Source organism: Theobroma cacao, chromosome 5, assembly GCF_053813885.1.
Source record: "Theobroma cacao isolate CCN51 chromosome 5, ASM5381388v1, whole genome shotgun sequence".
Classification (NCBI taxonomy): domain Eukaryota; kingdom Viridiplantae; phylum Streptophyta; class Magnoliopsida; order Malvales; family Malvaceae; genus Theobroma; species Theobroma cacao.
Genome location: NC_142643.1, coordinates 42675152 through 42699025, shown reverse-complemented (window position 1 = coordinate 42699025; position 23874 = coordinate 42675152). Strand labels below are relative to the sequence as shown.

Here is a 23874-nt window from a genome sequence, read left to right as displayed (position 1 = left end):
TTATATAAACTAACATATATAGTATTACATATATTTATATATATATAATATTAATTTAATTTTTTAGTTAATTTTATTTAAAAAATTTTAAAATAAAAAATTAATTAAATTAATTAATTAAATCAAATTTTTTAAATTAATAAATCTAATAAATCGATCGAATCAAATCATTTTATCAAAATTGTATTCGAGTCAATTGAATTTTGCTCACCCCTGATTACTAGTAATACTAAGCCAATCTAGCGAGACTCAGCGAGCCCGTTAAAAACCCTCGGGCTGAAGTTAGACCAATAAATCATTAGTTAGGCTCTATAAAATAAATAAAACTACACCAAATCCGCAAGAAAATTAACCATCGAAAATAAAAAACAAAAATAGCTGAGCAAAACCCTTTTAAAAACCCACACACTGTCCCTCTTTCTCATCCAGTCGGGTTCTCCACCGCTAAGTGGCCGCTCTTCCGCTTTCCTCCGCCGTGTTAGCCGCTGCAGGCGGAGACCCACCAAGCACGGCAGTTCCTAATCCGTAATCCCAACTTCACACACTGCCAAGTACTCTCTCTATCTCTGTTTACTTTCTGTGAATAACAATTCTTGCTTTAGTAGTTTAATCCCACAAAAAAAAGTTCCTGTTTTATTGTATTTTACTTTTTTTGCTCTTTTAGCAATAGGTAATGTAGAGTATTCTACTTTGTTACATTTTTAACTTCATGTTTCTCATTTTTGAGAAAGAAAAAATAATAATTCTCAATTATGTTACCCTTTTTGTTGATGACTTTTAACCTGTTTTTGAATTATGATTTTTTTTAAAAGAATTTGCCTTCTTATTGATTACCCATTTGGTAGTTTATGCCACACGCTATCACTGATTAGGCAGTTAAAATTAGTTTTTTCTTGTTTTGGCAGTTCATTTGCTGGTGATTAAGCTTAATTTGGAATAATGGGTAAGCAATTTTTATTGGTTAGTTTACTGTTATTGATTTTCTTTTTCTTTTTTTGTAAAGTAGGTTTTTTTTTTTTGGGTTGAAAGATTACAAAGAATATTTTTTCATGTTGTTTTGATTCTGCCACAGAGAGTAAGTCACGCCGAGAAAAGCGAAAAGAAGCTCGATTAGCACATAATAAGCAAAAACATGACTCATGGCTCCAAGATCAGGTAGAATTTAATCTTTTTCTTTCTTCTTGCTTATTCTTCAGAGGCATACAAATTTTTTTCTTTTTTTTCTTCTACAAAATTGTGTTTGGCCTACCTGACATGACAATAATTTATTGGTTAACTTCAAACATTTTAATTGAGAATTTAAATATCCACGCGTGAATTAGCAGATCGCACGTTTGCAATTATCCCATAATTATATGTCACATCAGGGAGTGAAAATAGTTTGGAGAAAAGCGGTGAGGCAAGTAGCATTATTTTTTCAGTTATATGATGTTAATTTTATAATTACAGAAATCTCAGAGGATGGAGAGACAATTAAGAGACGTAAAGTCAAAAAAGGGGAACAAAATAAAGAATTCACAAACTCGGTTTCTTAAAGAAAATGAAATTGTGCAACAAGCTAGTGAGCACTCCACCATTCCAAGTAAAGCAGAGAGTAAATTGAAGCTTGAGGAAGATCATGATTTTAATGAATCAAAGATGGTTAAAGGAAAGAAGAGCTTGAAAAGAACTTCGAAGACTAAGTTTGAAGAGTATCTTGAAATGGAGACGCCGAATGCTGCCATGCTTGCACAAAAGGACTTGGAATTGGAGAGGAAACTTGCAAAGAAACTCAAGGTGAAAGATGGTAAATTAAGGGGAGATGATGATGACCTCAATATGTTATTTGAAGATGTTCCATCTGCTCTTGAATCTTGGGATGAAGAAGTCCCAGATACTGAACGGTTTTCTGATGAGAGAACTGTGAACCCTACTTCTAGTAAGAAGCATAAGAAGAAAAAATCAGCAGACCAGGCTTTCGAAGATGATATTGCAGATGACTCAACCATTGCAGCTTCCGAGCTGGAGGACAATGCAGAGATGGCATTCGAAGATATTCTTGCAAAGGTGCCAGCACGTAAGAGACGCAGGAACAGAAAGTTTTTGCAGCAAGGACAAGAAGGTAACATGGCAGGTGAGACAGCCCTTGGTGTATCCCTGCCCACTGAAAGCCATAGCAAAGAGGTAGCATTAAATGAAGCTTCACCCAAGGCACCTGCAATGGAGGGTAATGTAAAATATGTTGCTCCTCGCTTGAGATCTCGCGCAAGAAATGAGTCGGAGGAGCAGACTCAAATTCGCAGACGAGTTCGAGGTATGAAAACTAAGTTTTTATAAGCTTTAGATTTTTGCCTTTCATTTTTAAATTTGACATGCTACTGCTTTTTTTACTATGTTCCAGGTCTTCTGAATAGACTGTCTGAATCTAATGTGGAATCAATTACTGGTGAAATGGCCACAATTTTTCGTGTATGTTATTATGCTATCTCTAGCCTTTAGTTTTAATATGATTCTCTGTATCTTGTCTTCTGAATCCTTTGAGTAGATTTAATCTATATCTGTAGTCTTACTCAGAAATAAACATTTTAGAGTTTAGACTGATTGATTTATCTGTTCCAACTTTAGTGCATGAAACTGGTATAAGTGGTACCCACCGTTTGGATGGGGGGACTGCTGTTTACTGAAACCACATTTATGAGTTTGTTAGTAGGGCACCTCATGGTTTACAAAACTTTTTCATTTTGTGATAGTTTTTCCCTATGTTACTTAGACTCAGGTGTGAATGTCGTAGGGCACCTCATGGTTTACAAAACTTTTTCATTTTGTGATAGTTTTTCCCTATGTTACTTAGACTCAGTTGTGAATGTCAGATACGGGTATGTCCCGTATCTGACATGGACACGGTCATTTCTTTTAAGTATGTCCTCATATTTGGGGGGTTGGACCTCTATATCCATGTCTTTCAGATATGTGTAGGACACGGGTGCTTCAATGAAAATGTAGAATCAGAGCAACAGGTTTTTTCTAAGGAATCAGTATGCAGTTACCTATCTACTATCCTCTGTTTCTTCATTTTGGAATGAAAACAATATGACTTAAACTTCGTCATTTTACCCTGCTGCAGTCAATTAGCCGCAGTGTCAGCTCACAGATTATCAGTGAGGAGGTGTTGGCATCTTGTTACAATGGTCCTAGAGGCAATGAACAGTTAAGAGCCGACTTGCCTCTCTTTAACTTTTATGTTCTCCATCATATTATCAAGTTAAAAGAAGAATAATGATAAAGAAACTTATTCGCTTTATTTTATATGTTATCTATCTTCCTTCTAAATATTTTCTAATCTCCAGTTTATATATGTGCTGTGTTTGTAAATTTTGTTTGAAGAGCGTTGCTCCTTTATTTTATATTTTATCTATCTTCGTCATAAAAGCCGAAGCAGTTATGACGTAGCTGTAGATAGCACGTGTACATTTTGATACAAAACTATGTCTTCCTATTTGAATAGTACACACATGATGTAATAATTATTTTATTCATCAGCACTAATAATATACTTTCTAGAGGGAATAACAGTGATCATTAATAGAGTACAAGGTGCACAGTATGATCTATGTAGCTGACTGCATTTAGTGGGAGAAAGCTTATTTTATTGTTGTTATTGTAACTTCATTTTTTTCTCCTTACAGAAGTTGTATTTATTGTTAATGTTGTCTGTTTCTTTGTAAAGGCATGCTGCTGTCTTTGCCTCCTTTGTTGCTGGCATGGCTTGTTTAGTTGGGATGGACTTCAGTGCAAAACTTATTGCTTCACTTGCCAAGACTTTTGAGGTATGTTTAACCAATTTAAGAAGCAGTTCTATTTTAAATGCCTTTATTGTCATCCAGGCTTGTCTTACAAGTCTTACTATAAAAAAAATGCTTTTCATGATTGATACTGACATTCAAGATTTGTTAACTTGAAAGGTTATTGCTTCAAGCAGGCTTAGTCTTTAAAATTCCCCACTTTTTTTTTTTTTTGATTGGTTAAATTTGCTGTCTTTTATTGATCATATGGGTGTTTATATCCTAATTTGGACTTTCAGAGCATTTCTGTTTGCACTGATGCAATTCTAAAAGTAAACATTTTTCTTTGTCAGGAGGAGTATCTCAAAGAGGACAATCTTTCCTTACGAAATCTTACTCTCTTGCTATCTTATCTCTGCATCTTTGGAGTTTGCTCAAGGTAGGTACTCTCAAAAATGTTGATGCTTGACTTTACTGAAAATTTTTGTTGAGGTAAAGCAAAGATGCTCTCAATCAAAGCATTTCCAAGAAGTGAATCAATTGATGGTTAAGAGCATTTATTTATCATTTAATGTCTCTATAATATCACCAGTGTGGTCACATATATGATGAGAGGGGGTCATGATGGTCACTGAAAGCATTAGCTATTTCTTTTGCTTTTCACTGTAATGACAACAATAGTCCTTGTCAGAATGACAAGGGCATTGTTATCATGCAATGCAGTTTAAAAGTCACCAAATGACCCACATGAGCTTCATGCATTGTACAAATCCCTCGTGTCTATGGCAATATTCGTGACTTTTCACCTAACTTGTGGTTCCATTATATTCAAACAAGCTGCTTGATGGTTACTATGTCTTTGTTTCTGAGTTGTTAACTTCTTATCAATATCCTAACTTGTTATATATTTTCAATATGGCTTGTGATGTATTCTATAATGCTATTCTCACAGCTACTTCCGGTGTTTGTTTTCAGCGATTTAATATATGATTTTCTGATCATGTTGAGCAAGAGGTTGACAGAGATCGATGTCTCTACCATCCTGACAATTTTACAATGTAAGTCTTATTACAAGTACCTTCACTCAATTGTTTTCATAATTTGATTGTTAAGTTATATCTAAAGCATTTATGGAGAACAGAATGCTTAAGCTTTGAATTTTCCCTGACCAATTACTTTTTTATTCATTGAAATAAATTATTATTTTTATCTCGTCTTTTTGCAAAATTTATGATGCACAAATTAATCGTTGTATGATATTTGATGGTAGCATAATGTCGAAGTACTTGCATGTGTACATAAAAATTTCTAGATTCTGGACAAGCAAATTATTTCTAACATGAATTTTCATTGATTGAATAGGCTGTGGGATGAAAATAAGGGGTGATGATCCTGCTACTATGAAAAATTTTATTCTTAGCGTTCAAAACAGGGTGAGCGAGTTAAAGGCTTCCTCTGGAGATGGCCAGGGAAAAATAAATGGCAGAAGAGTAAGCTTTTTATTAGTTTTCTTTTAGATCTAGTGTGCTAATTTTCTTCTATTTTAAGATATCTTATATTGTTAGCTTTGCAGATGGAATTCATGCTTGAGACAATATGTGATATCAAAAATAACAAGAAAAGGCCCAAGGAAGATACGGTGCAACACACTCGGATCAAGAAATGGTTACAAAAGGTAATGCTTCTTTTTGTATTTCTGGAACCTTTTTTTTTTGAATTTTTCCCTTTTTACCTTTTGGAGTTAAACTTGCATCAAGAATTCCTTTAATCAATTAGACCTTTTAGTTTTAGCCTGGCTACATGTAATAAATTACTATTACCTGTCATCAGCTGTATTTCAATGCAAATTTATAGGATCCGATATTTCTTTATCAGTTTTCTCAATGAGGTTCTTAAGTCATTAATAGGTTTCATGGTGCACTTTTTTTTTTTTTTTTTTGTGAGTTCATATTGTCATGGCTCTTGATATTTTCAGTTAAAGGTTGAAGATATTTTAATAAGAGGGCTTAAATGGAGCAAGCTGCTTGATCCTGAAAAGAAGGGTCAATGGTGGTTGTCTGGGGATATGGTCTCTGCAACCAATGATGTTGAAGAGGTTGCCAGCAGAATTGATAAAGAGGCTCTTGAGGCACAGAAAATGCTGGAGCTTGCTGCCGCACAGAGAATGAATACAGATGGCAGGAGGGCAATCTTTTGTATCATAATGAGCGGGGAAGACTACATCGACGCATTTGAGAAGCTTCTAAGGTTGGATTTGCCCGGAAAGCAGGTGAGCAGTCTTTTTTTCTTAAGAAAGAGGGATGCTTTTTTCTTTCATTCTTCAATTGTTAATTTGAACATCCATCTACAGGACAGAGATATTATGCGGGTTCTTGTGGAGTGCTGCTTGCAAGAGAAGGTGTTTAACAAGTACTACACTGTTCTTGCTGCCAAGCTGTGTGAGCATGACAAAAACCACAAGTTTACCTTACAGGTATTTTCTTTTCCTATTTTTTTCTTTACTTGAGAATTACTGTTGTATACCGAATGAACTTTTTGGAAGTTCGTTTTTGATCCTTCTTTAATTTGGCATGCTTTCACAGTTCTGTCTCTGGGACCATTTCAAAGAGCTGGATTCAATGCCACTTATAAGATCAATGCACCTAGCAAAATTCATAGCAGAAATGGTTGCCTCATTTACTCTCTCCCTTGCAGTCCTAAAAACTGTTGAGTGGAGTGATCCCCAGATGCTAAGCTCGAAAAGGGTCATGCATTTCAGAATACTATTTGAGGCCATCTTTGAGTACCCTGATAAGCTTATATGGAACATGTTCACGCGTATAGCTGTCACCCCTGAGCTTGAACCTCTTCGACAAGGCATGGAGTTCTTCATCAAGGAGTATGTTGTGAAAACGAACAAGGAAGTCAATAACAAATTTAAGGTTGCAAAGAAAGCCCTTAATAACACTGAGGGAGTTCTCATGTGATTCTCAATGGTTCCATTATTTTTGTCCTTCAAGCTCTATTATTTAATTATAGTTGTTTGGTTGACTAGACCAAATTTTTGTAGAGAAATTTTCAATCCAAGGCAGAAGTAGGTTTTTCAGATTTCTTATTTCTATGGTGGAACGTACTTAAGCCTGGTCTGTGCCTAAACTCCCAGAAATGAAGTGTAATACTGGTTTAAATCCCCATTCTTTCTCTACTAATCTTCAATCTCTCCTATACGCATTAGGGGAGCACTTGAACAGCTCATTTCCCTTGCTCAAATCTCCCACCTATCTCATCTTTTACCGGCGTCAACTAACACATTGCCAATTGCTAGGAATGCCTGTAGTCAAAATGAACTCTGCATTAGGCATAAGCAACTAGAAGAGGCATATCCATAGATGGCCGATAATGATGTTTTCCCTTTTGTCCAGTTTTTCAAACACCTAAAATGGCTAAGCCTGGAGCAAAGATGATGTAACGAGTTACATATGTTCTATTCATCAGTTTTTGTTTGCAGAAAGCAGTTGCATAAACATGAAATTTCACCTGGGGTCTCGCAATTCTAAGCATGGTAAAACGTGGCATTTGCAATAAAATATTTGGTTCATAGAAGTCACTGGTTTGGTTGAGATTCTAACTTAAAGGCAACCCAATTCTCATCACTCATGGGCAGCAAAGTGCTACCAGCAGGAAAGTTCAAGTTTGGGACACGGGGATGAACTATGACCTTGTTGCAGGGTACAGTACTCATTGCAACAGGCTCCATTGTGATTGAATTTGTAACTGAATTGGTAGTAGCTGAGTGATTAGACGGCAAATTAGACATAGAAAGGTCATCTTCCGGAAGAAGAGGATCATACAGACTAGATGTGGATGAGCTACTTTGCCAATCTGTAGTGATTTCTGGTTGTGGGAATGGAATAGAGAGAAGATGATTGCGAAATGTTCCATAAACTGCAAGCAATTCACATGAAAATGCTGTAAGGAACATGGCTGTAAGACATGTAAATCAGAAGTTAATATTCAACAGGATGCACACAATTTGACTACCAAAGATGAAAAGAGATGTACACTAGTTTAATGAATTAGAAAGTGTTTGTATGCATGTATATGCACAAAAGTGTTTGCATTCATCCATGTGAGCAACCAAAGATTGCACGGTGCAGTGTATCCCACCTATGTAAAACTGCCAATGCAGGAAACTGACATTTTTATTATGAAGGTAGCACGCATGAATATGTAATGGAGAAAAACCTAGCTGTTAACCAAGTGAAAAGGCCAGCACTCATGGGTCTCTGAAGCAAATTGTTATTTGCTTCTCAACTCACCACTTTCACGTAGGTTTCTAATGGTCCATCTATCTAGTAGTTCATGATGTATCCACATCAAGTGTTGGCCTTTTCAAAGCATAAATACTTCTAGAAAGATAATCATTAAGAAGCTAAGGCACCAAATACAAAACCATTTGCATGTAATTTCAGGAACTTGTCAACCATCTACTTTTTCTGTAATTGAATATTAAATGCTAGAAGTTTCCAGTTGAATAATCACCTATATCCTCATGCTGATCCTCCCTTGTAGTTGAACTAGGATTGAATAATGTGCAGGCTTTGGGTCCAAAATTCTGTTGGGTATCAGCATTGACATTTGAACGTGAGTGAGAAAGTGAGAGCACAGGCACTTGTCGTTCTTGGTAGGCAGGATTAATAACCATAGAGCCTCTATTTGACTTGCCTGAAAAGGAAGGCATAACTGTAAGCACTTTAACTACTCACAAATGGGAAAAATAAATTAAGAACTGACCATAATACTCACAAACAGGGACCAAAGACTAACGTGCTCGTACAAATAATTCACAATGATATGACAAACCTACAAGCTTTCCTGGAAGCAAGTAATTGATATATCTTCTGTTTTTCACTACTATGATTCGGACCAAAGACCTACTTTCCCCAGATGCTGTTGCCTTATCACTAGGCTAAAGATAGGCAAAATAATGATTTCAAGTAGAGTCAAATTCCCTAGAAGAATCAACATGCAAGTTCTAAAGGTTATAAGTGTCTCCAGTTCCACAAAAATCTTTATGGTCCCAGCACAGAAACTGCCTATTTTGAGTAAACTCATGCTCCAATAAATTCATTTAGGGCATAAAATATGAAAGGTTTCTTTTCCTTTTACTTGCTTGTCAGGACTTGCTGAACATAAATCATCTTTCTCCACAATGTGATAAAACTTGAGAATTGCATGCCATGGCACTCAAATGTTTATGCCCTTAGAGCATCCAGGTCAAACAAATTTCATTCTCCTGTGTCTTCCAAAAGCCAATTTACAATGCAATTCAAACATAAAAATGAGAAAGGGCAATGAAAAGGATAGACAATCAACAGTATGGTTGAAAAAGGTCTCTTTCTTTTTCTTATTTTTGTTTTTCTCAAAAAGAAAATGGGGAACAGGGAGTTTAGGGCACATACGCTCTTTTAATTTCATGTAAGCAACTTTTGCTGCCAAAACCTCTGCATGCTTCTTGGTTTTTGCTTCCTGTCCTGTGAAAACATTTCCTTTTACCTCCACAATGGAAACAAATGTCGATGCATGGGCTTCACCAGATCTAGTTGTTGTGTAAACTGGTAGAGGACAACCTTCCTTCTGAGTTAATTCTTGCAAAAGGTTCTTGTAGAAGCTAAAGTCTTCCTGAAGGAGAAAACAAAAAAGTAGAAAGCAAAGACAAAAAACTCAAGCTCTAGCGATGTGCAACAACTGAACATTTTCAAGAATATCATAAACAACAGCAAAGCAACAAAGGCAAAACGCTCCATTAATCAGCAAACTGGACCTCTTGAAAAGCATCTGGCGACAAAGACGATAAAGCAATTTTTGCAGCTGCATGTTCAGCTTCCTTTATTGTTGGAAAGAACTCCAAACTCTCATAAGTTTGTTCATTGAAAGTGACCTTGCACCTGAAGCGGCTTGCATGAGGAGGACCCTCACACTCACAAGAATATACTGGTAGATCAACGTTTCTCTTTCGAGCAAAAACTTGCAGTTGGTTCTTGTACAGGTGTTGGATATCTATAAGCCATCAATTCCAAGTCAGAGGATAATAATGACTAACAAAAAATAACATGTTAGGATGAAGCTAAGGAAAACACCGGCAAGCATAACTAAAAACAAGGCAGTTGAGACATCAAAGGCGTTTCCAGTGTTACTACTATCTGCTCTGCTGTATTCTTGCTTTTCTTTTAAATTTTAATTGGCTCCAAGATTCAAGCATAAGAATTCTAAATGAGGTACTTCAGGCATATCAAAACAGAAGGGCAGTCTTTCTAAGCCAGTTCCCATCAATAAAAAGTCAGCAGAGGCCAGGAACTCAGTACAATGACATGAAATTTTTGAACTTTTGTTTTTCTATTTTCAATTACTTTCTCTCAGCACGGTAACAAGGAGCTAAATCAAGCTAGTCTAGTCAATACTGTTTCAAGCTTAGCTAGGTCAATCAACGCACTAGCTAGAGCCGAACTTGAATTCAAACTAGCTAACTTAAGCTAAATCAATTCCTATGAAGATTGCACTCAGCTCAACAAAATACTATGTTTGCACTTGGCAAGTTTAGGTAGCTTCACTTGATAACCCTTCAAACTGCTGAATATGAAGACAATATCAAGCCAAAACAAGCAAATTTATGAGCTACATTCAGTAGAAGAGAAAATTAATGAAGATGGCAAGCCGCACACTACCAAACCTACATGAGCTAAGTGCAGCTTTAATAAACAACGCAACCTAACTTTAGGCATGAGTTTGGCTTGTTTGTTGACTGCTAAGCAAGTAACTTGGCTTATCTACAACCACACTTGCCAGTAACATAGCATGTATCATGTAGAATATATTTTATTAAAACTCGAAAGAAAAAAAGGTTTTAGATGTGATACAATACAAAGTTGAGCTCCAGGTTGAGACTTAAACGGTATAATTTTCAGTACCTATTTGAGGGTATAAAGTCTAACCTCAAATGCAAGAGGAGACACCAGCACTCAAATGGGAACATAAACCACTTTCAATCATCTTTTATGATAAAAAAAAATCTAAACAAACAACATATCCAGTTTTTCTTTTGGTGTGGGTGGGGAAAATTAGGGTTTTTGGCGTACAAAAGAAGATTGCTGACCTTTAACTCTGTGATTATCTTTACAAACGGAGCCTGTTTCATTGACCTGAGAAAGTCGATTTGTTTCTTGTCTTCCCGGTTGCACTGTCCTTCTGTTTTCAATATTACTATCAAAATTAGCAGTTACATTAGAAGAACCTGCAAGAACCACAGCAACCAAACATAAGAAGATAATTTACTTTCTAGCATATGCATGCTAAATTTAATAAAACTTGAAAACTTGTACGCAAAGGGGGAAAAAATATAAATCTTAAAGTCTTTAATACAAAGGAAAAAAATGTGTTGATAAGTCATAAAAAATCAAAGAGCTAGAGGTGCATATAACAAGGATTTTATGATCTACAACCATATCGGTACTCATGATTTCTAATGAAACGTCAATGAAAGAGTACCTGAGAAAATCAACACAGTTCTTTACAAGGTGCATTAAAAACCCACACTATCTTAAAGGCAATCAATTGTCATACTATTTCCTAAAAGATAAAATCAAAAATCTCACAATTAACAGCAGTTCTTATACTTTACAGCTCCAAGCACTAGTTTCGAAAGGTGATCACGGCAATTGAATTTGGAAAAATAATTAGTGAATAAACCCAAAAGGGAAAGTGGAAAAGGAACAAGCTCCAATGCATACGAAAAATAATGAGTTGGAAAGGCAATTTATAATTCAATTCTATATGTAAAAGCTACATAAACCACAAATGATTACCGATAACTTATTCCCAACGTCAAATGATAAGGCCATTCAAAAGATATGACAAAGCATTAATGGAGGGAAAAAATTAAACGCAGACAAAACCACAAAATTTACTGTCAACTAAAGACATAGATCAATTATCCTCTCCATGACATTTTCATTTACAATATTCGGCCTAATTTAATATGAAAACTGAAAAGATATCTAATTTAGTGTTTGGAAAACAACCATTTAGCTCTACAAATTTAACCTTCTTTTTGTATTTTTATTTTTTGTTAAGCCAATAATTTGATTGATATTAAAAAATGATACAAGAAGGATTAGCTCTCCTCTAGATAAGAAGAGCATCTCCTCTCGTTTTGGCATAGAGCATCTTACAACACCTCAATGAACACCTGTTAGAATCCATAAACCTCAATATCAACCCACCATAATTTTACCTTCTATTTGAATTGCTGAAAACAGAAATGAACACCGAAATCCATTCCCAAAGTTATAAAATCCGATCCACCAAACCAAAGTAAAGACCTCCATTCAAGAACATTGTGATCAACACAGTTTATTCAGCTTAATTTAAAAAAAAAAAAAAGCATTATTTATTCAGCTTATTATACGCAAACAAAACAAGTCCTTGGGACTTCAAATCACCCAAAATCATAAAATTCAAATTTTAGGGTTTCTTTATTTTTCGCCACTTTCGACAATTTCATTTCACATTAAAACAAAAAAAAAAAGGAAAACATCTAAATTTCTATAAATAATAACATGATCAATTGTTTCCTTCACATTTTCCCGCGTTTTCTTAGGGACCCAACAGAAGTAAAAGAAAATAATATTTTCGGGTTTGGATTTTTCTCAAATAGAATGTGGTACCAGGATTAGGAAGAGGGGGAGAAGTGAAATGAAGGAAAGCGACACGAGCGGCGTCGTTTTGGGCTTCTTTGGCAGACTTGACCGGATTCTGAGACTGAAACGACATGCCGTTTACCACCACGGCAGCTTCGAAGCGAGGATTGTGATCTTGGCCTTGCTTTGTGGTGTCGTACTCTGGTAAGTCCCATGCTTTCTTCTGGCATAGCTCTTGCAATTTCGACTTGTACATTTTTCTTCTCCTCCCCGCTGTTCGCTCTCCCTCCACTGACAAAACAACTAGGATTTATATATATATATATATACACAAAAAAACAAAAATAAGTTTTTCTTTTTTTCAACTTATCGTTGACGGAGTTTTTTGTTATTAACTTTTTTAACTTTGTTCAAAAAAGTTTATTATTTTCCCTTTGGGAAGGGAATGATCCGTAGACAGTAATCTGTAATTTATATATATGAAATGCTTTATGTCTACTTATGACACAAGGATATTATTTTGAATTAATTGTGAAATTTTATTTTTTTACTATTTGATATTTTAATCATTAATCATTAAATTTGCCTTATGGTACGAGAAAAATGAATTATTTTACGAGAGAGACTTTGCTTCGTTTGGCATACTAAGTTTTTGCAAATGTAATAATGCTTGGGTATGAGATTTTCACCACGAGAGAGAGAGTGATTCTCTCTTGGATCAGAGAAAATATTATTTCTTCATGGTTAAGGGGAAGTGAAATGAGATCAAAATGAAAAAGCTCCTCTCTCGAGTTGAACTCTTAAGGAGGAGAGAGGGGCACTATTTGAATCCGGGGATCGGTGCGAGGAGGAAGGAGGAAAATGGAAAAAAGTTAGTCGTTCCAACCATGGGTGCAAGTAGGGGCCTGCAAATTCAAACTTAATTGAAGGTGAGTTCAGTTTTCTTAATTCGGTTAATTCTTATTTAAATTTAAAAAATGATATTTATTTATATATATATATATATATATATATCTTATCTTTAAATGTTTATATTTTTTTTTTCCTTAAATGCTTAATTATGGTATAATTGATAAAATCATATACAAATTTTAGATAAAGAACCTATGAATTAATCATTTAAACCTGTAATTAAATTGATAAATAAAGGATAATTTTAAAATTTTATATTACATTTTCAATAAAATCTTTGTAAAATGTAGACCAAAGGAAATATCATCTTCTCAATAATTGCATCCCTAATAAAACACTATATGCCAGCTAAGGTGTATCTGCAAAAATAAGTTCACCCAACCATATGAGAGACCAAGCTAGCAAAGTTCTACAATAGGAAAAATCACAAGATATTTCTGGACTTATGTAATAGTTTCTCTTAATAATGAGATCATTCGAGAAGGATCAAAATTTTAATTCACCTTTGTTGGATTGCTATTTTACCTTTTTTTTGCTAGAAAATAGAAAGAAAAAAAGAACAATAAATTCGTCATTCTCTCGTGGATGCCAGCCACAAGTGAGGAAAGCAAATATTGACATTAGAATTAATGTTAAACCACAATAAATTAATATTTTGAGATTATAAATAAAAAGTTTATCTATTGTTGGATTATGAAAAAAAAAATTAGCTTTTTTTTGTTTTAAATCTTTTACCAATCATTTTTGAATAAATATTTAGGTAAACAAATAAACAAATAAATCTTAATCAATAATATAATGTAACGTCCACTGTCACATAATAATAACGTCATTAAAATACCACGTCATCTTATAACATGATAGATGATGTGGTATAAAAGTACCACATGTACCAATGACCAACGGTTTCGTTAATTAATAGTTAAAAAAATAGACTTATTTGATTCAAAATAAAATTTAGGTACTTATTTAAACGTAATAAAAAGATAGAGATTAAATTGATTTTTATGACATTGTTTAGGAACTAATTTGAATATTAAACTTTTATTAATTAATCAAAATATTTATTTAATTAATAAATTACTAATTTATTAATTTATGCTTCAATTAATAAAAACTTAATTCATTAAGATATTCTTTAATTTTTTCAAATCATTAAACTTAATATGCATGTATCGTGCATAATTTTCTCTTACAATACAAGAATACTATATTAGAGTTTCTTAATGCACTAAAAAAATTAGAAATAAAATTTAAAAAAATCAATTTCAGAAAAAAACAAATAAGATTAGAATTATATTTTACAAAAACTTCCTAATTGAGTCACATATATATATATATAATTTTAATATATAAAAATATTATTAATTTATATATTAAGTGAAACTTATGTATTCTTTTAAATATATTATCTTAAAAATTTAATAAATTATTAATTTATCATATTAATTTAAATCGAAATCAATCAAAAATACTATTTAATCGAATTCAAATTTGAATTTATAAAGATTATACCGTACAATGATTGAACCACCTTTTTCCAATTCGCATCCATTAAATATGTGTTTGCAATTTGATCAGAAGGCATAAACTTTATACAGACTTAGATCAGGTTCACGAGTCAAGGCAGGAACAAAAGAAAAGCCATGTCGTTGCTGATGAAATTTCTATTCCCACCTTCTCTGTTCGTGACTGCAACATCTCTAATATCTTTTACACCGTTGGTGATTTCTGGGTTATCAGAAAAAAGAGGGAAACATTTGCAATATTCTAAGTTCTTTGGCGTTGGGTCACAAACTTCTGCAGAATCGAAGATAAAGCTTTCCAGTAGAGCTGCCATGGTTACGCTCTATACACCAGCTTTCCTTGCCGGGGTCTTTTCGTTTGGAATGTTCCCAGATGAGGGTCTCAGGTTTTTGTTGCTCAAATCTGCCATTACCATCCATTTCTTCAAGAGGATTTTGGAGGTAAATAACTCCTGTGTCTCTCGTAAAGACAAGTTTGAGAATATGTTCTACCCTGTAAAAGCATTGTTTCTGGTACTCCCATTTCATCTACAGAAAACATATAACTAGTTGTTTCATAATATATTTTTTTTATATTAAAAATTTTCTACTCTTTTATAATCCCCAAGTCTTGTTAACCATGTTTCATTGTTTTAATTTTTCATTTTGCAGTCCTTTTTTGTTCACAAGTACAGTGGTGAAATGGCTATGGACTCAATGGTAGCCATACTTCTCAGTTACTTCATATCCAGTGCACTCATGATCTTTTCCCAACACCTCACAGTGGGACTTCCAGAGCCAGCAATTGATATGATGTGTCCGGGAATTCTTTTGTTTTCAATAGGCATAAGCGGTAATTTCTACCATCATTACCTTCTTTCCAAATTGAGAGGCAATGGTGCCAAAGAATATAAGATCCCCAAGGGTGGGCTGTTCGACTTTGTGACATGCCCTCACTATCTATTCGAGGTTCTAGTGTTTTGGGGGTTTGCCTTCATTTCCCAAACTTTGAATTCATTTTCATTTGCTCTAGGCACCACCTTTTACTTGATGGGCAGGAGCTATGCCACTAGGAGATGGTACCTTTCCAAGTTTGAAGATTTTCCTGAGAAAGTCAAGGCTATGATTCCATTTGTGTTCTAGATTCTAGATATGATTGTGAGCTATATTTCGGTTTTTTGTTTTTTGAGATAAAATCAATATATTTTTTGGAATTTTATTATTTTATCATTTGTTATAATTTTAATTTTAATTTTATTTAACGAACTTCCCCTGCCCATTTTCCATTCTCGATTGGATTTATTACTGAAATGGGTTGTGCATTATCGGGATGGGGAGGACAAGCCTACATACTAGTTGCACCAGCAAAAAATGGTTAGGTCTTGCAATCTTTATGCATCAATCATTAAACCAAGTAGTACAAATTTTTACCATGCTTAGAGCCTGGTGACACCTTAGATTGCAGTGGACAACAATAGAAACAGAAAACGAGAAGAAACAAGTGTTGCTGCAAAATCTCTTGTGAAATTACCCCATGCAACTTAAATGCTTCGAAGCATAAAACAAGATTCATTGCCGGTATCATGCAAAGTGATAGAGGCGATGGCTTTCAAAGGGAAGAGTGAAAAGAGAGGGAAGCTAACAACACAGTGAATGCAAAACGGTATGACATTTCATTCGGCTAAGATACGATAGGAACTTGAAGGCCGCATATATATTCCCAAAAATACAAAATATTTAGTGAAAAAACCACCCAAAAAAAATAAGGAAATCGATTGGCCCTGAGGGCATATTATGCCTAACAAATATTTCATCGAGAAACACAGTTATTCAAATGATAAGACAGATAATTCTTTCAATTTTTTTTCTTCTCTGTCATCTTGTGTATAAATCATCAAGGGAGGAGGATCTCCAATCTCTCTTAAGCCTCTCACTTAGCACTGGCAAGTTGGGTGCGGAGCAACTTGGCAGCAGCAACCATGTTTTTGAGGGCTGGTTTCACCTCGGCATACTTGCGGGTCTTGAGTCCACAGTCAGGGTTAACCCACAAGATGTTGGTCTCAAGCACAGCAAGCATCTTGTTAATTCTGTCAGCAATCTCTTCGGTTGATGGTATTCTGGGAGAGTGGATATCATAGACACCAGGGCCAATTCCAGCACCATACTTCACTCCTTCACGGAAGACTGACAGGAGCTTCTCATCTGAACGTGAGTTCTCAATGGTGATGACATCAGCATCCATGTCAATAATAGAGTGGATGATATCATTGAAGTTGGAGTAGCACATGTGGGTGTGGATCTGTCATATGTTTAAAAGATGAGACCAATGAGAATTAAGGTGATCGTAGACAGTTGGAGAATATGAATGTTTTGAGAGGAGAAAGCAATGAAGCTAGTATACAAACCTGGGTAGTGTCCTGGACACCGCAGTTGGTGATCCTGAAGGAGTGGACAGCCCATTTCAAGTAGAAGGCATGTTCAGACTTCCTGAGAGGTAACCCCTCTCTCAAAGCAGCCTCATCAATTTGGATAACATTGATACCAGCCTTCTCAAGATCCTCCACTTCGTCCTTGATGGCCAAAGCAATCTGGTAGCATGTCTCAAATCTGGAAAATTGGCAAGCGTAGAATGTCAACAGATATTCATATTGCAAAGGTAAAAAAATGCTGGCAGAAATGCAACATTTTCTTCTTAGGCATACCTAGGCTGATCATTTCTGACAAAGGACCAGTTGAGGATGGTTACAGGGCCAGTAAGCATTCCCTTCATTGGGCGGGCAGTCATGCTTTGGGCGGTAGATGACCAGAAAACAGTCATGGGATTGGGGCGGCTAACATCACCATAGATGATTGGTGGCTTGACACAACGAGATCCGTAAGATTGCACCCACCCATTAACAGTGAAAGCAAAACCAGACAACTGCTCACCAAAGTACTCAACCATATCGTTTCTCTGCCCAATTGTAAGTAATAGTTAGGATGCTTGCCAAGAACAAACCATAGATGTGTATCTTCCTTTTACTGCAAAAGGCCAAAAGAAAATGGAGTGCTCACCTCAGGCTCTCCGTGAACCAGGACATCAATGTCAAGCTCTTCCTGAAGGTCAACAACCTTCTTAATTTCCTCCTTAATGGCTTTAACATAATCATCCTCAGAGATCCTGAAGTAAGAGAGGCACTAGTTAATAAAATGGTCATACTGACATTTCATAAGAAAGATATTAAGGAAATTTTCCAGATTAACTCACTTTTTAGCCTTGAATTCACGGCGAACTCTCCTGAGTTCCAAGGTTTGAGGGAAGGATCCAATGGTTGTGGTGGGAAGGACTGGAAGGTTAAGCTTTTTCTGCTGGGCATCCAGTCTAGCACTAACATTAGTTGCACGACGGTGGTCAGAGCTCTTCAAAGCAGCAGCCTGGGAAAGCAAGCACGGTAAAACATAATAAGCAAAGAAAGATTTCCACAATGAAAAGGATTACTGCAGAGCAGTACTTGAAAGACAATTGGAATTTTAGTTGATCCAAACACTTACAGCCTTTTGAACAGCCTCATTGGTCACCCTTGGGGAGGACTTCCTTGAAGCCAGAGCAGCAGCATTGGCAGAGAAGAAGGCCTAAAATAGATGAATAACAAGTAAGTGCCATGGTGTGAGAAAGCACCACAAAAAAATAAAAAAACAGAAAAGACCAACCTAGAAGGCTTAAGGCCCATCCAAAGATGCTATCCTAGTTTCTTAGGAAACTATCAAAAACAAGTGGCAAAATTATAAGGAGATACCTCATCCTTCTGACCAGCCAATGCCTTGGCAAGTGCATTGACTTCAACAACTTTCTGGGCAGCAAATGCAAGCCAGGATTTGATTTCATCATCTAGCTTAGTCTCATTTACTAGATCAACAGCAGTGTGGAGAAGTGAGCAGGAGCTGGACACCACAAGTTTGTCTGCACATCAAAATATTAATCACGGCTCAGTCTATATTAACTGCTAACAAGATTGTATTATTCATCATGTAATTACAAGCCATATAATGCAAAGGAAAATAAAATACCTTTGCCCACAACAGCCTCAAGCTCCTGCAAGGTGTTGACAGAAGAAGCAAGATCATTGGCCCAAATGTTCCTTCCATCAACAACTCCAGCAAAGAGGTACTTGCCCTTAGGGAAATCACTCTTGATCAATCCAATGGTCTGGGTTCCACGAACCAAGTCCACACCATAAGCGGTGACACCCTTCAGTCCACAGAGGGTCTTAAATGCCTCAGCAGTAAGATCAGCAAAGTAGGTCTCCACCAAAACATTCAAGCCGGAGAGAGTCGATTCCAAATCAGCATAAGCAGCAGTGAAAGCTTCCAATTTGTAAGAGTCAAGATCCAAGACAAGGGTGGGTTCATCAAACTGAATCCAGGAAGCACCAGCTGCCTTAAGCTCAGATATAACTTCCCTGAAGAGAGATTCAATGTTATGTAGCAAATTAGAGAAGTTACAAAAAAAAAAAAAATAGAGCAGTTACAAATAGAGAACCAACACCCACTTGTAGACAGGGATGATTTTGGGGAGGAGAGAGAGAAGAGAAAAGGTCTTCTCAACACCCTTTGCAGGTTTAGACAGCAGCAAGTATGAGACAGGGCCGATAAGGACTGGGACAGTGTCTACTCCAAGCTGCATGTGGGACAGAGAATCAGCATCCAAGTTTCATATTAAGACTAAGAACATCAAATAAGAAGTACAAAACATAGGATAAATGTGGGGCACAATAATAAGTGGGCTCAGTTGGGGCATTCTCAAAAAAATAGAAGAACTCATACAGAAATACAACTCTAGACAGCTATAAACATTACTAATATAGAATCTCCAGCACAATATTGGCAAACATGAATCCTTTCCCTGAGCCATTTCCCAGTTAACTACATTTTCTAAGATATTGCATAAAATAAAGTATGCTAAAAGATGTTTATCATTTAGGTCCATAGCCTTGTTGAAGCTATAACAAATTCAGGGTATCATAAATCGTGATGGATTTATACAAACTTATAAATCCTACTATTTCCATAAAATTTCCCATATCATGAAAAAATACTCATCAATCTCACTGCCCTAATTTCAGAGTCAGCTCTGTACTTACAGAACCAAGATACCTTAGCTCTATTTCCTAACTGAGCTATTAGCATAAGTATACATGACACACAAAAAATCTACACTGTTACAATACATAAAAAATCAGACTCAAAGAAACATACCGCCTTAGCTTCCTTGTACTCATCCACTGCCTTGTGAGATGCATAAGAGAAATTAACATCAGGTCCCAATTCAGGAACAATGAAGTGGCTGAATCAACACATTGCACAGAATATAAGTACTAGTATCACAAAACTCAGCATGGACAACAACGCAGAATAAGTATGACCAGGATTGGTGACTTACTAGTTGGTGTCAAACCACTTGGTCATTTCCATGGCCGGCACAGACGCGTTTCCTCTGGCCATGGAGAAGTAAGTGTCAAATCCAATCTCCCCACCATTCCAGCTATATCTAGGTGGAACAGCTCCGAGCATTGAAGTGGTATCAAGCACCTGGTCATAGTAAGAGAAAGTGTTGCTGGGGATGTACTTAATCCCAGCATCAGCCATCTGCTTCCATATGGATGACCTGAGATCAGCTGCAACCTTCTGCAGATCCTCGGCGCTGCTCTTCTTGTCCCAAAAAGATTCCAAAGCAAACTTAAGCTCTCTCTTGGGTCCCATGCGGGGATATCCAACAATGTGGGAGGCCATTTTCTGAATCAAATAAAAGAACAGACAAACATCAGCATTATTTTATAAAATCTGATATAAAAGATAACTTTCCTTGTCCTATATTTCCGAATTTAAAATCATCAGAATCAAAGCTAAGATCCATGATGCATCTAAAATTCAGTATGAACTGAGATCAAAAGCTCATACGAATTTTTGTTTTTAGAAGTTATGAGCTAAAAAAAAGAGTAACATACACTTACTAGCATAAGATTATGTGCCTAAAAAATGTGCATATGAAAGCAAAAACTTGGTCTGAGAAAAAAAAAAGCGTCAAAATAAATTTAAGTTTGAGCCAACTAACTTAACGAGTATCTTACAATTATTAGACAAAAGGCAAACATTTAAATTCAAGATCTCAATTGGCATTACATGGATTTAGTAAAGTAGGAATCCTAAGGAATCAGAAATAAAGATACCTTTATATAAATAACCAAACAAAATGCAGATCTAAAAGTTTTAAGATAATATAACACTACACTGAAAGCAAAAGCCAAAGTGCTTACTTGACTTCAGATCTATACCATGACACCAAAAATTAAACACTAGATCTATAATTTCCAAAACCCCAAAAGATTGGATCTCTTAAATTACTTTGTCAAACAGACAAAATGAAAAGATAATACAAAAAAACTGATCAAATGCTAACACTAACCAATAGATCTCACTAAAAAAAGACAGAATCTTTATCTATTACAAAAACCCGAGATAAAATTCAAATACTAATAAAAAACCAGAAAGAAAATCAAATGAAAATATTAATTGCTTCCAGAAAAACCCAAGTTGAAAATGAACTTTTCAAATCATAAAATTAAAACCCAGAAAGAAAATCAACCCGGATAGTTAGAAATGCTAACACTTTTCAATAGATCTCAATAGAAAAGGCCAGTTTTTGCAATGTTTTTGAAAAACCCCAGTCCAAATCGTATTAATGAAAACCCAGAAAGAAAATCACCAGGGAAAGTTAAAATGCTGACACTTACCAGTAGATCTCAGTAAAAGAGAAAGAAATCTTTAATCTTGTAAAACAAAAAAAAAAGGAAAAACCAAAATTAAAAACTTCGAGAGAAGTTTATATCATTTCAAATAGACCCAGAAAGGAACGTCAATAGGGTATGGCTTAAGAGTGAATGAAAGAAGAGTGGGAACCAATTAATGGATGATGATGGAAGAGGAGAACCAACAATTAATGAAGGAGAGCAGTGTGAGGAGGAACCGAACCGTACCGTAGTAAACGGAGGTGGAACCGGATATAAGCTACAGAAGAGTTCCTTGGAGAGAGATAGAGATGCAGAGGAAGAAGCGGCACGACTTGTGAGAGTGGAGTAGTGCCTATTTATAGCCAAAATGTTGGCTACTGGCTACCAAAGACTGCAAAACCAATCAGATCTCAAATCTGTATCAATTTTTTTCCTTCACTTTCTTTTTTTTAAGTTTTCTTGACATTTATTAATAACCCACGCGCGGCTTTTCTTTGCAGGAGCGCGTGGGATTTTTTGGGGGTGGGTGGGTGTGAGAATATAGGAATTATTATAGAAGAGTTATGTATCCTTGTGGGGCACACCCATTTTTTTTATTATTTTATAAGCTTTTTTATAATTTTGTGTGCCAAATGTTGGTGAACTGTAAGATAAGATTTTTTTTTGTTTTTTATATATTTTTAATATTTATAAATAACTTTTTATATTATATTTACACTTTCCTATATTTATCATAATAATTATATTCAATACACTTTCCTATATATCATAATAATTATATTCAATATAATAAATTATCAAATCAATATAAATAAAATTAAAAAAATACAATATATTTAAATTTTACCAATAAAAAATCAACAAGACAAAATCTGTATAATCAAAATCAATAATCATATGATATGAATGTGGTAAAAATTAATCAATTTTTTTATAAAAATAATTATTATTATGAAGCACCATTATGAATGAAAAGAAAAAATAAATTGATCTTCTCATCATTATTCAACATTTTATTTATTGGTACATTAAGTGTAATTATTAATTAGCTACAACATAATAATTTTGTTTATGTCAAGAAGAGTAACTTTATTTCAAACAAAATGAATTGGATTTGAGGGATATATTATTGGGTTTTTTTAATTTTATTTCTTCTTATGCACTATGTGATCATGAAATGTCATGACAAAATTAAATTTATCTTGTAAACCAAATTGATAAATAGGAAAAAAAAACTAATTTTCTTTTTTTTAATTTGTTTAGATGAACATGGTCTAATATGTGACCTTCCAATGTTAAAATATTACTCCATAATTATGGACAAAAAGCTTCAAAAGTAAGGCTGCCCTTACCTGCTCTGATACTTTTGGTCACAACTCACAAGACACCTGCCCTTTTTTATTAACACTTTTTTTTATATATATTTGGAAAAACATTAAAAAAATTACATCATTCTAGGTGAACAAACTCCCAAATTGTATAAGTGAGATTTTATTTTGGTGGAGATTCAATGATATGTAACCCTAAAAAGAGGTTTTTATAATGAGTGACCATCAAATCGACACACTAATTAGCTTCACGATAGATGTGAGTGAGAGTGCAATTCCAATATCAATTAATAAACTCATTAATATCTCGTAGTAATCGAGCGTTTGAATCTAACACTAAATTGCTATGTTCAATTTTCTATAATGCCAAAAGAGAATCAGATTCAACCTAAACATCTCTATAACCCCTGTCCCAGTAAAGTTTTAGTCCATAATAAATGCCCCATAGTTCTGCAGTGAGTGAAAAGGCGATACCAAACTTGAAAATAAATCCTGTCACCCAGCTACCATTTGCATCTCTAATATACCACCAGCAGTAGCCAAACCCCAATTGGCATTTTGCACTACCATCCACATTTAAAGCTATTAAAAGAGATTTTAAGTTTCATAATTCCTAATCCTTAACCTAATTTTTATCATTAACCTAAAATCAAAACATTTAAAATTATCTAAAATAAATTGGTTTGCCGATAATAGGTTTATATTTAGTTCATTTATCTCGATAATAAATTATTTTTTATAAAATTATAATTATAAATAAAAATATGGATTATGATAAAGTAATTTTCGTATATATCTTATATTATATTAATAAAATTAGCTAAACAGGAATGCTCTTCGTTAGAGGTTATCCCACGCGCCTCAGAGACGCTTAGACCGACCGGGCTACGGTTTTATAGTAGTCAAAAAAGAATAAAAATTTAATT

The 23874-nt window shown here is 34.9% G+C and overlaps 4 protein-coding genes across 7 annotated transcripts; 2 read left to right on the top strand and 2 right to left on the bottom strand.

Annotated features, from left to right (window-relative positions):
* The first annotated feature begins 201 nt into the window (after positions 1-201).
* LOC18599821 (MIF4G domain-containing protein / MA3 domain-containing protein) lies at positions 202-6988 on the top strand. 3 transcript variants are annotated; one of them, XM_018121418.2, is made up of 15 exons: positions 202-551; positions 906-943; positions 1073-1155; positions 1450-2293; positions 2381-2448; positions 2946-2996; positions 3104-3186; positions 3707-3806; positions 4115-4200; positions 4737-4819; positions 5124-5251; positions 5335-5436; positions 5737-6030; positions 6112-6234; positions 6344-6988. In XM_018121418.2, the coding sequence occupies exons 2-15, from the start codon at positions 940-942 to the stop codon at positions 6725-6727; spliced, it is 2433 nt and encodes an 810-aa protein (XP_017976907.2). In that variant the 5' UTR covers positions 202-551; positions 906-939; the 3' UTR covers positions 6728-6988. The 3 variants fall into 3 exon arrangements, with proteins under 3 accessions (XP_017976907.2, XP_017976906.2, XP_007030029.3); XM_018121417.2 differs by having other exon boundaries at positions 2946-3014; XM_007029967.3 differs by lacking the exon at positions 2946-2996 and having other exon boundaries at positions 203-551.
* A 213-nt stretch (positions 6989-7201) lies between these two features.
* Positions 7202-12757, bottom strand: DRB4 (double-stranded-RNA-binding protein 4). The gene is made up of 6 exons (XM_007029964.3): positions 12464-12757; positions 10894-11031; positions 9565-9800; positions 9203-9422; positions 8283-8465; positions 7202-7685 (listed from the first exon to the last, which is right to left on the bottom strand). Exons 1-6 carry the CDS (start codon positions 12690-12692, stop codon positions 7345-7347), a joined length of 1347 nt encoding a protein of 448 aa, XP_007030026.3. The 5' UTR covers positions 12693-12757; the 3' UTR covers positions 7202-7344.
* Positions 12758-14928: 2171 nt separating this feature from the next.
* LOC18599819 (uncharacterized) lies at positions 14929-16067 on the top strand. The gene is made up of 2 exons (XM_018121590.2): positions 14929-15315; positions 15526-16067. The coding sequence occupies exons 1-2, from the start codon at positions 14995-14997 to the stop codon at positions 15994-15996; spliced, it is 792 nt and encodes a 263-aa protein (XP_017977079.2). The 5' UTR covers positions 14929-14994; the 3' UTR covers positions 15997-16067.
* Positions 16068-16503: 436 nt separating this feature from the next.
* ATMS1 (Cobalamin-independent synthase family protein) lies at positions 16504-22026 on the bottom strand. 2 transcript variants are annotated; one of them, XM_007029961.3, is made up of 12 exons: positions 21867-22026; positions 20273-20625; positions 20089-20176; positions 19383-19510; positions 18901-19292; positions 18630-18793; positions 18385-18465; positions 18101-18267; positions 17908-18013; positions 17556-17806; positions 17259-17460; positions 16504-17152 (listed from the first exon to the last, which is right to left on the bottom strand). In XM_007029961.3, exons 2-12 carry the CDS (start codon positions 20620-20622, stop codon positions 16784-16786), a joined length of 2298 nt encoding a protein of 765 aa, XP_007030023.3. In that variant the 5' UTR covers positions 20623-20625; positions 21867-22026; the 3' UTR covers positions 16504-16783. The 2 variants fall into 2 exon arrangements, with proteins under 2 accessions (XP_007030023.3, XP_007030024.3); XM_007029962.3 differs by lacking the exon at positions 21867-22026 and adding an exon at positions 21624-21796.
* Positions 22027-23874: the final 1848 nt, after the last annotated feature.

Coding starts and splice junctions, on each gene's coding strand:
- ATMS1 (XM_007029961.3), bottom strand. CDS start 20,622: ATGGCCTCCCACATTGTTGGATATCCCCGCATGGGACCCAAGAGAGAG. Junction 20,177..20,272: donor AAGTGGTTTGACACCAACTA/GTAAGTCACCAA, acceptor GTGTTGATTCAG/CCACTTCATTGTTCCTGAAT. Junction 19,293..19,382: donor AAAATCATCCCTGTCTACAA/GTGGGTGTTGGT, acceptor ATCTCTCTTCAG/GGAAGTTATATCTGAGCTTA.
- LOC18599821 (XM_018121417.2), top strand. Junction 3,015..3,103: donor AGGTTTTTTCTAAGGAATCA/GTATGCAGTTAC, acceptor ACCCTGCTGCAG/TCAATTAGCCGCAGTGTCAG. Junction 4,820..5,123: donor CATCCTGACAATTTTACAAT/GTAAGTCTTATT, acceptor TTGATTGAATAG/GCTGTGGGATGAAAATAAGG.
- LOC18599819 (XM_018121590.2), top strand. CDS start 14,995: ATGTCGTTGCTGATGAAATTTCTATTCCCACCTTCTCTGTTCGTGACT. Junction 15,316..15,525: donor TCTTCAAGAGGATTTTGGAG/GTAAATAACTCC, acceptor TTCATTTTGCAG/TCCTTTTTTGTTCACAAGTA.
- DRB4 (XM_007029964.3), bottom strand. CDS start 12,692: ATGTACAAGTCGAAATTGCAAGAGCTATGCCAGAAGAAAGCATGGGAC. Junction 9,423..9,564: donor CGCCAGATGCTTTTCAAGAG/GTCCAGTTTGCT, acceptor TTTCTCCTTCAG/GAAGACTTTAGCTTCTACAA. Junction 8,466..9,202: donor TTACATGAAATTAAAAGAGC/GTATGTGCCCTA, acceptor CTTCCTTTTCAG/GCAAGTCAAATAGAGGCTCT.